At 44.4% G+C, this 16,859-nt stretch overlaps 3 protein-coding genes across 4 annotated transcripts in view; 2 read left to right on the top strand and 1 right to left on the bottom strand.

The window, feature by feature from the left end:
- On the top strand, nucleotides 1-5,211 carry LOC147051769 (protein S100-A16). Of its 2 annotated transcripts, XM_085917414.1 has the most exons (4): nucleotides 81-119; nucleotides 1,986-2,126; nucleotides 4,676-4,797; nucleotides 4,874-5,211. In XM_085917414.1, the coding sequence occupies exons 3-4, from the start codon at nucleotides 4,678-4,680 to the stop codon at nucleotides 5,027-5,029; spliced, it is 276 nt and encodes a 91-aa protein (XP_085773540.1). In that variant the 5' UTR covers nucleotides 81-119; nucleotides 1,986-2,126; nucleotides 4,676-4,677; the 3' UTR covers nucleotides 5,030-5,211. The 2 variants fall into 2 exon arrangements, with proteins under 2 accessions (XP_085773541.1, XP_085773540.1); XM_085917415.1 differs by lacking the exon at nucleotides 1,986-2,126 and having other exon boundaries at nucleotides 1-119.
- s100t (S100 calcium binding protein T) overlaps nucleotides 79-16,859 on the top strand; it is a 25,944-nt gene continuing 9,163 nt past the window's right edge. The window contains exons 1-8 of the mRNA XM_085917413.1: nucleotides 79-119; nucleotides 6,092-6,254; nucleotides 6,381-9,123; nucleotides 9,300-9,377; nucleotides 9,439-10,457; nucleotides 10,553-10,691; nucleotides 11,549-11,709; nucleotides 14,797-14,914. Coding sequence (XP_085773539.1) covers nucleotides 6,093-6,254; nucleotides 6,381-6,542 — 324 coding nt within the window. The 5' untranslated portion in view covers nucleotides 79-119; nucleotide 6,092 and the 3' untranslated portion in view covers nucleotides 6,543-9,123; nucleotides 9,300-9,377; nucleotides 9,439-10,457; ... (1 more) ...; nucleotides 11,549-11,709; nucleotides 14,797-14,914. The remainder of the gene's footprint in view (nucleotides 120-6,091; nucleotides 6,255-6,380; nucleotides 9,124-9,299; nucleotides 9,378-9,438; nucleotides 10,458-10,552; nucleotides 10,692-11,548; nucleotides 11,710-14,796; nucleotides 14,915-16,859) is intronic.
- Nucleotides 8,066-16,859, bottom strand: part of chrnb2 (cholinergic receptor, nicotinic, beta 2) — a 12,326-nt gene continuing 3,532 nt past the window's right edge. The window contains exons 2-6 of the mRNA XM_085917411.1: nucleotides 13,229-13,374; nucleotides 12,360-12,404; nucleotides 11,540-11,649; nucleotides 9,962-11,072; nucleotides 8,066-9,079 (exon numbers count right to left, since the gene is read on the bottom strand). Coding sequence (XP_085773537.1) covers nucleotides 8,930-9,079; nucleotides 9,962-11,072; nucleotides 11,540-11,649; nucleotides 12,360-12,404; nucleotides 13,229-13,374 — 1,562 coding nt within the window. The 3' untranslated portion in view covers nucleotides 8,066-8,929. The remainder of the gene's footprint in view (nucleotides 9,080-9,961; nucleotides 11,073-11,539; nucleotides 11,650-12,359; nucleotides 12,405-13,228; nucleotides 13,375-16,859) is intronic.

Below are 16,859 nucleotides of genomic sequence, written 5' to 3' on the forward strand. Positions count from 1 at the left end.
TGACAAATGAGAGGCCGTAATATTGATTGAGTAGGATGACTTCTTTATCAGCCCGGAAGTCGTTTACTGCGATTTCCGGTTTCTCATTAAGTCGACACGGCAGTGGTGTTTCATCCAAGGTAAGGAGTTTTTGTCTTGTTAAACTACTGCTTTTGTTTGTTTCGTACTGTGTTGACTTTTGATATTTTTATTTTGGAGAATTTAATGCTTTTCGTTGTCATGTATGTATGATTGTTTACATGAGAATTATTTTTTCCGGAGTAGCATTGGCGGCCATGTTTGTGGGATGTTGCTTGTTGTTGAGCACATGACTATAATATATATTTTTCTCCAAGCTATAAATTTTCCTACTTGATGGGATTGTTTGTTTTGTGTGCAGGTCATAAATCAAATTAATGGTGTAAAAAGTTAAGCAATTATTCACCTTGGTCTATTTTTCATGTCATATGCTATTTTTTTTGCATTACTTTGTATACAGTCGCCATTCAGTCGTTTAGACATTCCCCCTAACCGTTTTGATTGAAAGCACATTGGTGCAAGTGCCTACTTCTTCCCCCCACTGATGACTCCGAATAGGATGTAGGGGACCTAAAAACTTCTGCAAAGTAGGTTTTGGAAGATGAAGCCACAGAGCTTGTTAGTGCTGTACCTGTCTCCCTAATGCACATCCTGTCAAGGCTTTAGCTCAACTAATAAGTTTTGCCAGCTGCCGAGCCCAAGTGGCTCGTTCACAAAAAGTTTGGCTGTAATTCCACTTTTTTTTTTATCACTTTCTCTCCAGCACTTGAGAGTGAAGCAATTGTCTCTTAATGCCCCCAAACTTGACAAAACTATTAAACCATTTGTGTGATGGTACATTTTCTCTAGTAGTCACAATCTGCTCAATTAGTGAGTGATTTATACCTGGAGTTGCTCTTAAAATCCATCCATGAATGTTCTGGGCTTAATGAGTCATCTATATAGATTGATTGTGTCCTAAGTTAGTGTATGCTTGCTGGCAGGAGAAAAAGGAATAAGTGAAATACCAAGAGAGTGTTTCCTTCAATACAATATAATACAATTAATGTAATTCTCCGAGCTAATTAATGGGTGCCAAGGTTAATCACCGGTTTTGTGGTTAGTCTTCCTTACATGCAGTTCAGTCAAACGTCCACCAGACGGCGACAGACTCCTAAATCCTAACAAAAAATAACTCTCTTTAAAATTCTCCTATGAAATGAGCAATATAAAAAAAATTAAATCGTGACTGTGTAGCAGATTAAAGTACTCAAAGTTTGGGAAATGTCGCGTTTTTTGTTTGGTCTCCTTTACATGCGGTTCAATCAAACGTCCACCAGATGGCGACAGACTCTCAAATCCTGCCTTAACCACTGTTAAAAGTGACACATTCACTGAACACAATTGTTCTCCTACCCATTGGACAGATGAAGATCTCAACTTGGAGCAATACTGGCAGCTGATTGGCTGGCCATAGTGTCTGTATGCCATACAGTCAGAAAGTTTGACTCAACTGCAGTGTTTTTCTGTCTTTTGCTATGTCGGCTGTTCCAGTCACTCCCCCACGTACACACACACACACACACACACAACACACAAACACACACAAGTGTTCACTGTCATGTGTAGTATATATATATATATATATATATTTTTTTTTAATCATGTTTAAAGGCATTCTTTGTCGTGTTTCTGTTCAAACCTTTCCTCCCCCAGCCAGTCTTCTCATTCTTTGCATAAGTGAGCAAAGTTTCAGGGCGTGGCCCTTGTTGCATCTGTGGGAACGCACGCACACAAACACACGGACTTGTTCCAACGTGTAAGCTGAGATGGAAAAAAAAAAAGTAGAAAATGAGAGAAAAAAGTTGAAAAGTAACAAAAGTATTGTAAGTGGGAATGTCAAGGGTTGACTCACTTGAGCGAAACAAGCGGCGGGTGCCCCCTGTCCACATTCCTTCTCCCCCGCTCATGCACACGCCCTGTGACAGTGAAAAAAAAAGTTGGCTGCTGCAGGGAGAAGTTAAATCACGGAAAAGATATGTGCCGCTGCCTCATCTAGAACAGAGGAAAAAGAAGGAGCTGCTGCACTTATTTCTCTTCAATTTTCTTCCCGTCCTCAAATCTAAACGGTAAGTTTGACTTTTTCTCCCTCTTCTTTCCCACCGCATCACAATGTTTTAATTGTAACTCATTTCGACACAATCTCGTGAATGTTGCATTGCTTTTTTTTTTTTTTTTTTTCGTCTTGCGCGCTCACTGAAGCGTTTGGGCGGATCGGGTTGTCCCGGTTGGTAAACGAACCCCTGTCCCTTTACACGTCCAGGGAAACCCAAGCCGTGTCACGGTGACTTATTCATGAGTCCAGTGTCACTCCTGCCTCTGCTTATTGTGCACGCTGTCAGCGGTAGTTTGGGGTACATCTAGACCCCCCCATCACCACCATATGTAAACCCCCCCCCCCCCCCCCCCGTTCGTGTCTCCATTACGTAGTTTTGACACATGTGACCCGAGTAACCACAGTCAGATTTTGCATCTTTATTCTCATTATCACTTTTATTTTCTTCTACTCAAGTATGTGTTTTTATGCAAGGGTGATGACAAGTAAGAGGAAGTGTAGCAGTCACACCTATTTAATGTGGGCGGGAAAGTGCCGTAAATATTCTTTGAATCGCATATTCCGATAATCATCATCATCATAGTAACGGTCAATTTGAACTGATGATTGTTTTTTTCCACCGCTGTGTTGAATTCTATATAGACTGAGGTTTCTTCTTCTACTTTGCCTCTTTCACGTGAGCTTCCAAACAGCTGCAACTCTCAACCCCTCCCCAAAATGACTGACTGTAAAATTTTAAAAGCCATAAATGGGCTAACAACTAGCAGCAGTGTAGCAGCCACATGGGTGGAAACGGTGGAGCAACACATGTAGACCAACAATATAATAATACTTGAAGGAATTCATTCTTTATCCTCTGTGGAAAAATGAGTAAATATTATTGCATTGGAATCACAATGTGCAAACTTTGGAATTATTACTATGCGTTTTTTTATGAATGATATTATAGAGATATTTTTTTTTCTTTTTTAAGAAAAATGTTTTAGGGCGGAGCGGCGTGTGTATATATGAACAATATTTAGTGTCCAAACTGATTCCATGTTTGATGCTCATAAACTGTGCCACTCTGCTACAAGTTTACTTTGTGTACAAAGTAATGATGTTAGTAGTTTGCCTTTGGGCGTTCCTAACCCGCTTTGCCTCTGAACTGGTTTCTACTTGTCTTTGTACTTTGCAACATTGACGCTTTATAACCCCGACATGAGTTTGTTTACTTTTTGTTCGTCTTAAAGCCTCTTCACACTCCCTCGTGACATTCAAACAATGTTAAAATAGCTAAACGGGGAGGAGGCCGAGATGTTTTTCCAAATGCTTCTCGCTAGCTCTTCAGAAAATCGGATCAAGTTGTGACTAATCCAAAAAAAAATCGTACGGGTCTCTGCTTCAATGTAATGTGTTCTAGTCACGGATTGTAATGCTCAATTTTCTCTGGAATCCAAAAGTTCTTTTTTTTTTATTGCTTCAAATTCCAAGTGGAAGTCAGACCACAATATAAACTGGGCCTTGCTCAAGCCCCATGAGTCACGCTTGAGGGCAAACCACGTGCTAATGTGCGCAAAAAAGCGGCCTGCCTCGTGCTTTTATTCAACTTTTCTATTGACTTACTTCCCGTCTCGAACGTTCTCTCCCCTCTCGGTCAGTTTCACGTTTAGCTCGCTAATGAACGTACGCCGTTGTGCCAAAGGTGTCGGCACGACTGTTGAATAATTGAAAAGAAATAAATGGCAAACAGCGAGCCCATGACAGATGCTCACTAGTATGTCCGGAAAAAAAAATGTGTGTGTGCAAAGTAGGGCCTCCATGAAACACAATCCGGATGTGTGCGTTGGGCCTCACGCTAATTAGGTTAATGCAACCGACGTTCTAATTGGTGCTAGTTTGGATATGTGTGTGTGTGTGTGTGTGTGTGTCTTTGGGTGTGGACCAATATGTGTGTGTGCTCAGTGTAGCTCAGCATTGTGTTGTGACATGCGGGTCACATGAGAGATTTATCTGCAGTTACTAGGCAACCAAAAAAAACAACAAGAAAATGGCTCCCAGCAGGCCGACTTGGTTCGTCATCGACTGGGCTGTTTCCTGACTGTCTTTCTCTCCAGTCAATCACTTAGTCAGCCTTTCTTCGACGGAAATCTTGCCTCCACCACACGGCGGGGATAATGAGCAGCTCCACATGGGTGGTTTGGATTTGGATTTTTTAGGCAGTCGTTTTGAAAAGTTGCCAAATCGTAAAGTCAGAAATTCAAGGAGGCCTTTCCATTCGTTGTCCGACCCTCCTATAGATGTTTTTTTCCGAATCGTTTACTTAAGGATTCAAATACGCGAGGAGTGCGCGGACAGTAGCCCGGTAATCGGAGCCAGATGCGCCTCAAAGGCATCCCGGGGATCAAATGTCCTCCGTCAGAGATCGCGGCCCACATTGTGTTCTTCTCCTCCTCTTCCACTGTGTCCACCGTTCCATCTCCCCCTCCCCCACCAAATCATGTCAAAAACAATCTTGTGGTAATAATAACAACATCATTGGTGTCCTTTTTGATGGAAACCAGATTGTTTTTTTTTCTGTAGACATGGAGTCAGCCATCCAGACTTTGGTGACCACATTCCTTAGTTCTACCAGAGGCAAGGAGAACATGGATAGCAAGTCCTTCCAGAAGATGGTAAAGAAGAACCTTGGCAGCGTCATGGAGGTAAAAAAAATAAACAATTCAGATAGTGATCATGAGCAATCACGATCAATCGGCTTCATCTCGTGATTTATCGCAGGACGCCAACAGCTCAGCGGCCGTCAAGGAAATGCAAAACGGCCTAGATGAGAACAAGGACGGGAAGGTCAGCTTTCCGGAATACCTCACTCTGATCGGCTACATCGCCAAGGCCGTCAGCGAGAGCAAGAGCCCGTCCAACGCCGCGGCGTCGTAGACGGCGACCCCCGTTTCTGGGATCTACGTTCTCGTGTGCTTCTTTCACAGTTAACCGACCCTTTTGTATCGAACCATCCCGCTAACCCGCTAACGTGTATTCGAGGCTCCCTCCACGTTGAGCTCGAGAAAACATTGAAGAACTCCCATGCCATGAATGCAATTAAAAGCTTTGTACCGAAACCGCGTGCTTGTTGTCATTTGTGTGTCAAAACGTTGAAGTTCCCCCGATGCGCTTCTAAAATTAGCCGCGCGGTTTCCCTGACGAACGTCTCCTATTGGAACCGGATCCTCCTAATTGTGATCGGCTCCGCAACACAATCTGCTTACACGTCTTGCTTGGAAATATAATGGCGCATTTAAACACACAGTGAGGAACAAAAAGATATTTGATGAATTCTGGAGGTTTGTCATTTTTTTGGGAGGTGGTCCTGGGTTGAGTGGACCATCCTCATGGTGTCCAATAGACACGTAGCTGGCCTTTAAACAAAAAAAAAAGCTGGAGGAGGAGGAAGAAATGCCGAAGGAGGTTGGGTGGAGTATTTAAGACGGGGTGTCCCGCTCATCACTTACTTTTTTCTCTTCGCTCTCTGCGTGCACCTGAACCTCCGGCCGGCCCTCGTCCTCCAGTCAGGTAAGGATGATTTTCACTTTGTTCATTTTGAAGATTGTTTTTTCCTAACTTAAGAAAACTCTTGTAATGATGTCATTTTAAGGGTTGGTCATCTTGTAAAGGACTCAAATAGTATTCGGCAACAACATTATGAATATTATTCATTCTTTTTGACATTTTTGGACCTATTTTTTGAAGAAGCCATTTGAATGTCTAAATATCCAGCTTATTCAGGACATAGAGTTCAGAAGCGGCTTTTGGGTTTCGAGCCTTCAGATGATGCGTAGCTGTGCAAATGCTAACGACGAAGAAATAAAGCATAGTCGACACCAAAACGCTTTCAGGGTTTAAACGCCTTTGCCTCTTAATGATGCTTAACCCGGCCTGCGGCGTAACGCTAACGGCACGCTCCTTCCTTCCTTCCGCTTTCTATGACGCTCCACTCGGCAGAATGTCCTTGCCCAAGTCCGAGAACGCCTCCACTCTGGAGAATGCCATGCAGCTCATGATCCAGACCTTCCACAAGTATTCCGGCAACGAAGGCGACAAATACACGCTGAGCAAGGCCGAGCTCAGGGAGATGCTCACCACCGAACTGCAGAACTACCTCGGGGTATGGGTGCATTTTATATATATATAAAAAATAGATATATATTTATATATATATTTTCCTTCTATTTTGTTGTTTTTGTATTTTTCTTATTTATTTAATTTATATATATATATATTTTTTTTGCAGAACGCCCAAGATAAGGAGGCAGTGGACAAGGTTATGAGCAACCTAGACTCCAACGGGGACGGCGAGGTGGATTTTACAGAGTTCATCATCCTAGTGGGTGCCCTCACTGTGGCGTGCAACGACTTCTTCCTGGAGTTTAACGAAAAGCCGGGAAAGAAGTAGGAGGAAAGACACGCAACATACACATAGTGTAAAAAAAAAAAAAAAAGTCTAATCGTGATTTGACCCTTTTATGTTCATGCATTTTGTAACACATTAAAGCTGTGCAATTTCCCCTGGAAAGAATAAATGTGATCTTTGTTCAGAGCATCCTGTCGTGCTTGTCATCTGTTGACATGAAATGGCCGCTAGGTGGCACTGTGGCCTTGGAACGGAGATAATTGGCGGACCCTAATGTTGTCACATTTTCTCTTTCAGTCGTGTGGGCAAACTTTTAAGTAGCACAAGTAAGTCAACTTTTATTTCATCAAAACCTGCCTAAATATATTTCAGAGACGTTTAACTTTCCAATATACCAAGAATTGTTTCAAATCCCACCAGTAGAAACATTATTGCGCTTGAAAATGTGAACGTGCTTAAAACGGAAACAGGAGCAGCCTCAATATTAGAAAGCCCGGAAATGGTTCTTTCTTTCTTTCTTTCTTTCTTGATAGGAAATGTGGGAAAACCCCCGAAAGACCAATGCAGATTTAATACTGTTAAAATAGCAGTTTAAAAAAAAAAAAACGTAAAAAGATTTATGGCAATACGAGGCAGTCAGGACTTGTTAGGAAATGTGGAAATAAATGCATTGTTGTACACACACACACACACACACACACACACACACACACACACACACACACACACACAAACTGGGTAACTTCCCCGAGGACATACATGGCTTTACAAAAATAGACAAAGCTGCTATAGGACACTGAAATATGTGATTTAAAGAATACAAACACTCCACAGAGACACGTTGTTGAAATAATCGCAACCTACAACCTTTATTGGACTGCCATTGTTTGGGGCTTGGTGAGTATGCAGGATCTGGGAAGGTGAAAGGAAAGGGGAACCAACCGTGACTCATAATGGCAGCATCAGTGAGAAGAATAGGAACGAGTGGACAGGTCAAAGAGAGATGCTCTTGAAATTGTCCCACCCTCCAGAGTCAGCATGAGTGTCCAAACTCACAGCTAAATATGATTTTGTGATTTATTTATTTTTTGTCTATCCCCTCCCCCCCGATGTCAGCGATACAAACCCTGCGTGAAAAGCTGACTTGTGCTCTTACTAGAGGCCGACATCACACCGTCGCTATGTAATGTATATAATTCAGTGTCGTTTGGCCTCGTTCCCGCTTCTTGTTTGTGAATCTTTTAAGCTGCTGTGACTCATTCGCCAGAGTTGATCCTCTTGTCATTTCTCTCTTGTTTATTAAAAAATTCATTCAGCTGCACTTCCTACCCTGCAGCGTGTGCCCGAAAAAAAAAAAAAAAAAGAAGGAAAAACAAATCCCCCCCCAAAAAAAAAGAAAAACTCTCGCTCTTCTGCCGCAGGACATGCGGGTGATGTGGATCTCCGGCACTTAACAGGCATTCTCCAGATGAAATGTTTCTCTTTTATATCTGAAAATCCAATAAGATGGAATAGGTTTTGAAAGATGATATCAAAGATGATAAATAGAGGAAAAGGTGGGGGTGGGGGGGGGGGGGCGTATGGCATCGTATTTTCTGGAAGATGTGGTCATGGACGCTTGCATACAATTAAGAGGATGAGGAAAGGAAGGAAGGAAGGAAGGAAGGAAGGAAGGAAGGAAGGAAGGAAGGAAAGAAAGAAAGAAAGAAAGAAAGAAAGAAAGAAAGAAAGAAAGAAAGAAAGAAAGAAAGAAAGAAAGAAAGAAAGAAAGTGGTGGAGAGAAAAGGGAGGTGCGCAGTATTTTTTTAAAAAGAAAATGAAATGGAAGAAATACCCAGAAAAAAAAAGGAATGGAGACTGGAGAAACATATGGGAGGAAAGAAAAGGAATAAGGGAAAAGTAAATGAGAAAAATAGAGGGAAGGGAAAAGGCAAGAAAATGGAGGTGGTCACATATGAGCTCCCTTTCTTATCATTCATGTGCATTTTCTCCATTTGCAATAATGAATGAGGAGGCATGTACGGATCCCCCTCACATCGATATATCTCTCCATATTTCTTCGTCACATTCTTTCAAGCCTATCGGTCACGCGAGTCCATGATAGAACCTACGATGTCAATTCAAATTTAAAATAGACAAATGGTGATATGCTTGAAACCTCCGACCCCCCCCCCCCCCTTTGTGACCTGAGCGGTCGCGGTGAGGTGGCGAGGACTTACGGCGAGCGGGGAGGGGCCAGTCTGCTAAGGTAAGAGTTTTTTTTTTCCTTTCCTTTCACAAGAAATTAGTTCCAAACAAAACAAAAAAAAAGTATAAATGGGGGGCAAGGCTGCTGTTCACTTCCTGTCTTGCAGATCCGGTAAGACCCCCTTCCCAGCTGCGGGGCGGCGGGGCGCTGTCCCGTCGGCGCGATGGCGGCGTGTGGACCATCAGCCCGGCATGTGGATGGTCTTGGCTGTGTAGTTCTGGAAGAGGGGCTGCAGGAACATACCCATGGTGCCGAACACGCACACGAAAATGAAGATCCACAGGAAGAGGCGGTCGATCACCATGGCGACATACTTCCAGTCCTCGCTCACCTGTAGATCGAAGGCCGAGATGATTATCCTGAAATGAACTGCAAGTAAAAGCCTCACTAATACCGATACTAAGTACCGATACCGCTCGTACTGTTAATCCGTTAAAGCTCTCCCAAAATCAAGGCAATATGTCACTACAACAGTATTCCTACATGAAATTAATTTCTGTTCCTCAAATGTATGGATCGGAAGCTCTTTTTTTTTTTTTTCAATTTTGCAGGGTCTCTGCGTGAAAGCGACTCAACGACTAAGAAGTCTCCCGTCATTTTTTTCTCCATCACAATCCGGGTTAATGGAGGTGAGAGGTTAATGCAAGCAGAGACCGGTTCCTCCTCGCGGCGCTGATGAGGTCTCGTCAGGAGTCAAGGATGACGGGAAGGGCGTGGGAGCAGCCAGAGTGATGGAGGACAGGTGGAGAGACGGAGAGAGCTAGCGACAAGCGACGACGACGGCTCAAGGTGGTTAAGGAGGAGTGCGCGTGTGTAAGGAGAGGCGTCGGCATGGCAACGACAGGGATGACGGACTAAAGGTAAGGTTCTTGCGTGCTCGCGTCTTAACGCCGCAATCATTTCCCGATTGCGTAATTTGTTTTGCTTTAGCTCCACTGAAAGATTCATGCCTTGATTAGTCTAATGGTGTCATTGAACGGACAGCCGCATTTATTTGTCCACCCAAACTAATTCGAAGAGCTCTCAGCCCAGACGGAGGTCTTTACTGAGTGCCGTTCTAAAAACCGGATCGGATCGATCTCATCGGTTCAGCTCTGATAACGTCGTGGCAAGTTGAGTGGATAATGTAAGCTGGCTGGCCAAGTATCAATCTCCCTCTCAGGCCTTTCGAGTACGAGGCTGTAAATAGACGAGGAGGAAGGACGCTACTCACGCTCTGGTCATCATCCTCGCTCTTCATGTGGTTGGCGATGAAGCGCACTCCTTCCACAGCCTCGTCAAAACCCGGACAGGCTTGAGCCAGAATGGCCTGAGTCAGAGCCTGACCTCCCGCGGCCTGCTTGCCGCGGTTGCCGGAGCTCCCTTCTCGGTTCTCTCTCACCCTGTTCAGACCCTCCGTGGAACCGCTTCCCGTGCTGGCCAGATCTCCTCCAAACTGTTTGACGGACGCTCTGTTCACATAGCAGGTGCAAGGGTCGCCGTCCTCTTTGGCGAACACGCCCGCCGTGGAAGTCCCCGCGCCGCCCAAGCCGAGCCCCACCATCAGGGCCCCTGCCTCGCCGCTGCGCCCGCCCTCCTTCTGCTCCTGGGCTCTCCGTCTTTGACGCAGTCGCTGCCTCTCGCAGCTATTCCTGGGCTGGCGCATGAAGAGCAAGGCGGGAAGCTTGTTGAGGAAGACCACCTTGACCCACGGGGGCATGGTGTGCGTGGTAGGCGAGCGATGGTGCACGTTGAGCACGCACACGCTGGTGACGATGGAGAAGGTGACCAGGACCATGGTGAACATCAGGTACTTGCCCACCAGGGGGACGTCCAGGGAGGTGGGCGGCACGATCTTGGAGATCAGCAGCAGGAAGACGGTGAGCGCCAGGAGCACGGAGATGCACAGCGTCATCTTCTCGCCGCAGTCGGACGGCAGGTAGAAGACCAGGATGGCCAGCGAGGTGATGAGCACGCACGGGATGATGAGGTTGATGGTGTAAAAAAGGGGCTTGCGACGGATGATGAAGTCGTACGTGATGTCCACGTAGGCCGGGTCGGCGGGGTTCTCGTTCCGCCGACCCGGCAGAGCGATGATGTCCCACTCGCCGCTAGGCGTGAAGTCGTCCATGCTGGCCACGTCGGCGCGCAGCACCAAATCGATCTCGGTGCGGTCGTAGGTCCACGAGCGGAAACGCAGCGTGCAGTTCTGCTGGTCGAAGGGGAAATGCTTGACCTCGATCTTGCACGCCGACTTGTAGATGGCCGGCGGTAGCCAGAAGATGCTGCCGTCGTAAGAAACCACCGCGTTGGAGTAGAACGACACCTCGTACACACCGTCAGCACTGAAACACACGGAAGCGGCGGCGAGCGTCCATTTTCAACAAAGTCCAAACCCCAAAACTAGCAAGACAGCCTTGCTAGCCACTCAACCCCCTAAAAGATTCATAACCCACAAACATGCACTCGATGGCCCGTTCCCACTTTTGATGAATTCAAATTTGATTCCGTGTATTGAGATAGCGAGAAATATCCAATTGCAAATGGAGAGCGCTAGCTTGCGCGGGCGATGTCAAAGTCTTTTCATGCATGTGCTCGAGCTACTAATCGCTCCAGATGAGCAGGTCGGCAACTTACCTAGCGGATCAACCCCACCCCGATGTGTGTGTGTGTATGTGTGTGTGTGGAGTGATAAACCAGGCAAAATGCTTTGAGAGCAGTCAAGGTTACCCCGCATGAATGCCCGCCGTTTAGCATTTAGCATGTGTTGCGTGACTTGATTATTTTATTTATTTGATCTTTCAACACTCACTTGTTGTAGAGCACCACGTCAGGCAGCCAGATGTGTTTGGAGGGCAGCCTGACCTTCATCATGCCGTCAAATTCCTCGGGGACCCAAGTCAGCCGATAGTCCTGCCACTCCTGTCGACCCGTTTCAAAACAAGAGCACGCATCAACGCTTGAGGGAGGACATCTTAAAAGGTGAGAGGAAAGAATCTGTCTCGCCTTCTTTAAATCATCGCCCTAACATAAAACGCTAGTTTGTTTTTTTACCAGGGAGAGTTGAGCAATTTACTTGATTGAATTGTAATAGCGGCGTTGTTGTTGACAATTTTTACGTGTTTCACACCACCATGCCGCAACTGGGATGCGTTACGCTCATTAGGATTCGTGGCGGCTCGCGTTAGCATCCAAAGAGTTAGCATCCCTTCCATGCTCGCTCACTTGTCGTAAATCCTCGCTTATTGTGTGCGCATTGTGAATCAATCTGTAAATAATCCATTGGTGAATTTTGTCAAAATGACATTGTATGATTTGTCATATTTATGTGCATGTAGAACACAGCTCGCATGCTTTGCTAGCAGAAGCCAAAATAAATCAAGCTGACATATTTATAGCTCCAGGTAGGGTTTTTTTTTTTTTTTAAGATGAAAACAATTTAATACACAAAGATAACTAGGCTGAGTTTTGATTAACACTGGCTATGAATTGAACTAGGTTATAAATCATTAAAAAAAAATAAACATCGGGGTCAAGTTCATATTTTCTTAGATAATTGCTTTTCCAGCTATCATATCTTAACGCCCCATTAGACCAAACGTTTCTGTGTGTATTCGAGAGTGAAGCGTCACCTGTGTCAGCCAGACGTTTGTGGTCATCACCTGCTCTCGTTCATGCTGCGGAAGAAGAAAAAAAAAACAAGACGCTTGTTACTAACGTAGCACATTTTGGCTAACCGCTAAGCTAACGTGAATGTGTGTATTTTATTAACCCCAAACATAAACTTACTCAACTGCGGACCAATTAGCCTCACCTATTAACGTGAAATTGGGTAGACGAATCGATCATCGTACGACAAACGATAAAAGTCTCAAAAGTCCCTCTCTTAATTAAAGAGCAAGTCTGCCATTTTGTTTTGAAGCATTTTGGGTGTATTCCAGGATTTCCCTTAAATTAGCTCCGATTTCCAAGACTACCATTTGATGTGGCATGGCAGCAAAGTTCGATGATTGAATATAAAACTGGAATATTGTCAAGGGGAAAATACACCAAGATATTAAATATCACTTTTATAAAATCAGTGGAGGGTAACTTTATTCGCAAGGATCTCTGAATTCAATCAAAGTGAAACGATAAGGATTTTAGCCTGGCTAAATTAGCACTTGACTTCCCATTTCCTGGGATTTACATCATTAGACCGCCTCATTTTCAGCTCCCACCCTAAGAGCTGACCGCAAATCACTTTTTTGCACTCGGGGAAAAAATCAATTTCACTGCCGTATAGTCGGCGTCGATGCATTAATGCGTTCCAAATGTACTCGTTATCTTTGAATTAGAGACCAGTTTGTACCATTCTGAAACGGAATAATTACTAGAAAGCCGCTGGATAATTGTGTCGTTGGAATGAAAGAATGAATCCGTTGAAACGTCAGTGTTCTCAAAACGACTCTATTAACGACTCGATTCATCGATTCCAACTCCATTTTGGCTTGGTGCTCACCACACTGATGAGTTGGGCCAGCGACACCATGAGCTGCACGGTCACCAGCTCCGATCCGTTAGTGGCAGGACGGATCAGTTTGTTGTAGTGGGCGGGGTTTAAAAGATGTTCCACCAATCGCTCTTCCGTATCAGCCCCGAGGCTGCCTGCAATGACAGAAATGTACGTTTGATGGGGAAACACAAGTCCTTCCTGTCTTCTGGAAGCCGTGATGACCTCACACTTTCCCCTCCTTACTGTTAACAGAGTTACGATCCCAACCCTGCAATCAAAAGCTTTTAACGGCCAAGCAGGAAAACAAAACAACTCTTGCGATGACTGATTCACACACTCCGGGAGAACGTAATGACTTCTTAATGGGATCGCACACTTATGGTGTTTTCACAAGGAAATAATGAAAGAAAATGGATCAAAAGCGAAGGATTATTTATAACTTGAGTATTTTGCTTTGACGTTATCTCTCACGGTTAGGCTTCCTTCAAAATATTTACAAAAAAGTTTTTTAATAACCCAACCAAGACATGTATTTTGGTCTGTTGCTTTTATTTTAGTCACCCACTTTTTAAGTGAGCAAAAGTATTGGAATATAATAAAAGAAAGTTTAGTTATTTTATTATAGATTTTTTTTATTATTATTATTATTATTAAAAAAATAAATCAAATTAAAAGCAGCCACCAGGTTATGGACAGTATTATGTCATCAAGACTGCTTAAATGCAAAATGCTTTTAAATATCTCATGTGACAAAAATTGGGCATTTTTGAGTGGAGTCCATTTTCTTTTTCAAGCGAGCCAAATGATTTCCGAGTCTTCTTGTGCTCTCTCCACTGTTGTCCCTCCCGCACGTCACTGCACATATTCATGTGTATTTTCCGAGCCACGGTGCCCTGTAGCGCCGAGCCTTGCTCAGCCGAGCGGAATGATAGCCTCTGTCTTAGGATCAATGAGGACTCTATTCCGGTCCCATCACGCAACTCCCCCCCCCCCCCCCTCTCCCCCTTTGTGTTCTCCGGACTCTTTACCATCCTTTTCCAGCATCCGAAACGACCCATATGTCCTTTTACTGGCTGTCTCATTCTTCCCTGTTATCGCCATCTCCTCTGAATGTATTGCTGACAGACGCTGTCCATTTATTGACTCTTCCCCGGCTAATACAACATCAATACGAGGCCTGTCGTCGCCGTGTGTGTGTGTGTGTGTGTGTGTGTGTGTGTGTGTGTGTGTGTGTGTAGCATTGGTTTTATTTATGGCGTGTGGGTGCTGATATGAGTCCAGTTGTATGCACATCTTCATAGGGGAAATAAGCATTCCGGAGCTATATGACTAATGTGCAATACTCCCATAAGCTCAAGGCAATAAGAGCACTGTGAGACAGGAAGGAGGAAGCGGTCCACTTAAACAATGATGGAGCAGAACTCATCTCATCATGTGGCTGATGCTCAAAGAAAGTCTGGAAGGGGTGATGTTACAAGAAAGAAGCCATTACTTTGTTTTGGAAGAATATGGCAAAAGTTGGATTGTCATTATATCATTCTTGTGTGTTTGTGTGTGTGTCGTTTCATCTGTAGAAAGCCTTCGCAGAACGTGACAAATGTATGGAAACATCGATAAAGCGTGGATGGAAACAATGTAGCCGTGAGAAGAAAATGAAAGCCCCGTGGCCTGTCACAAATACCGTGAAAGAAAGTAAGACAATTTTGATAAACTTGAAAATAGACCCAATGAAAGGCTCATGACGCAATACGTTTGGGGAAAATGGGGCTGTCATGGCCTCCGGGAGCAAAGTGTAAATGTAGTTGAACAAACAGATGGATAAATAGTTCAACCTCGCCTGAGAAATATTCTCAAAGTTTCGGGGCTTTATTGTCATGTAAAAAAAAAAAGGGTAAAAAAAAATGTGCGGTTGCATCTTAAACCAATCTTGGTGATTTTGCAAACACGTGCAAGCTGGCGGTTTGCGCCGTTGTGGGTGTGGACATAGACATTTATAACCGCTCCCGGTATTTTTGTTCAATCTCACATGGACGACCCAGCTGATTCTATTTGAAATGCTAAATGGCTCCTCCCATTTTAAATATTTTATGATTATTATTTTTTTTTATACGGTCTGTCTGTGTCACGCTAAAGGCCGAGCAAAGTTTTTTGTAAGACTGATCCTGCTTGTTTTCTAGTGCAAATATTGCAAACTTAATGTGACACTATGAATATTTCAGCAGGACTTCCCATTAGACTTCGGAGCGAGAGAAATTACGCACCGCCATGCGTGCACAAGCAAACACACACACATTCACATTATTTCTGCGAGGTCTTCACAAATATGAAAAAAAAATGAGGGCATAGGAGACTTAAATAGAATTACTCTTTTTATAACGCCCATCGGAAAAATAGACTTGCCTTTCTCGCTAGGTACTTGCCTAAAGAGGCTTTTTGGCCGCAGCCGGGATCATTATTTGCACTAATATTTATAAATCAATAACGATGCACATCCAGTCAACTCCTGGCAGCGGCCAATTGGTTGCGTGGTGCCAACAAAGCGGATATGTCAATATTGATCGTGCGTACTGGCTAGCAAGTACTGGCTCTTTCGTACGTTATACCAAATTTGAACGCAAATTGGTTTTGCTATACCGATAATAAATCTTTACTCAAATGTACAGGGCATTTAATCAGTTCAATCAATTTAAAAAAAAAAAAAAACATAACTCCTCAAAATATACAAAGTAAATAAGCACCTGGGATTGAATGCGCGGAGTCTGAAAAGACGTCTAAATCCGTTTTTGGGAGTGAATGGGTTTGTTAAAGAGTCAATGTCGATTTTTTTCAATTCAATTTCGAGCCAAAAGTTCACGCAAAGCCCATAACTACGTTTCACGACGAGAAAAACGCCTTCAATCTTAATTAACGACCACGTTGCCCAACTCTTATCTCCTTCTTCTAGCGGGGCCGTTTAAGTTTCTATTAAACCTCTGCTCTCCTTCCACCGCGCTGTGCTAATCTCCCGGGTTAGCACCGGCGCCGCGCATTGGTTCACACGCTGTCACGCACACACCCAGACGCACACATCTGTTGCGGACGGCCGCACGTGCCGGCCACGACGTGATTCTGCTGCAGTGTGTTGGGAATGGCTCCAAAAAAGGTTGGCGACGGAAAGTCAATGCAGACATGCCGAGAGAGAGAAAGCGAGGGAGGAGGAGGGGGGGGGGGGTTGTTGAGATGCTGCAGAGATCAGTGGTGCAGCAGAGCAGTGATGACAGTCTGACTGACTGAGCAGAACTTGTAGCGGTGACGGGGAAATAATTTGTTGTCGCCCTCACACAAACACACAAAAGCGTCACGGTGCGACAAACACATTTTTGCTGTTTGAATCCCCCCCCCCCCCCCCCCCCCCCCCAAAAAAAAGTACACAATAACATCTGCCTCATTGTGGCGAGGTCCCGAGTTCAAATGTCACTTTGCGTGTTCCCCCCTGTGCTTTGAGTTTCTTCCTCCCACATTCCAAAAACATGCACATGGAGGTTCATTGAAGCTTTAAATCGACCCACTGGTGTGAATTCAAGCGTGAATTCATGCTTGTCTATAGGTACGTGCAGTTAGATGGTATATTCCGACTCTCATTTCAAGTCAGCCACAT

This window comes from Syngnathus leptorhynchus, chromosome 8 (genome assembly GCF_054491065.1).
Source record: "Syngnathus leptorhynchus isolate UIUO chromosome 8, UIUO_Slep, whole genome shotgun sequence".
NCBI classification, from domain to species: Eukaryota; Metazoa; Chordata; class Actinopteri; order Syngnathiformes; family Syngnathidae; genus Syngnathus; species Syngnathus leptorhynchus.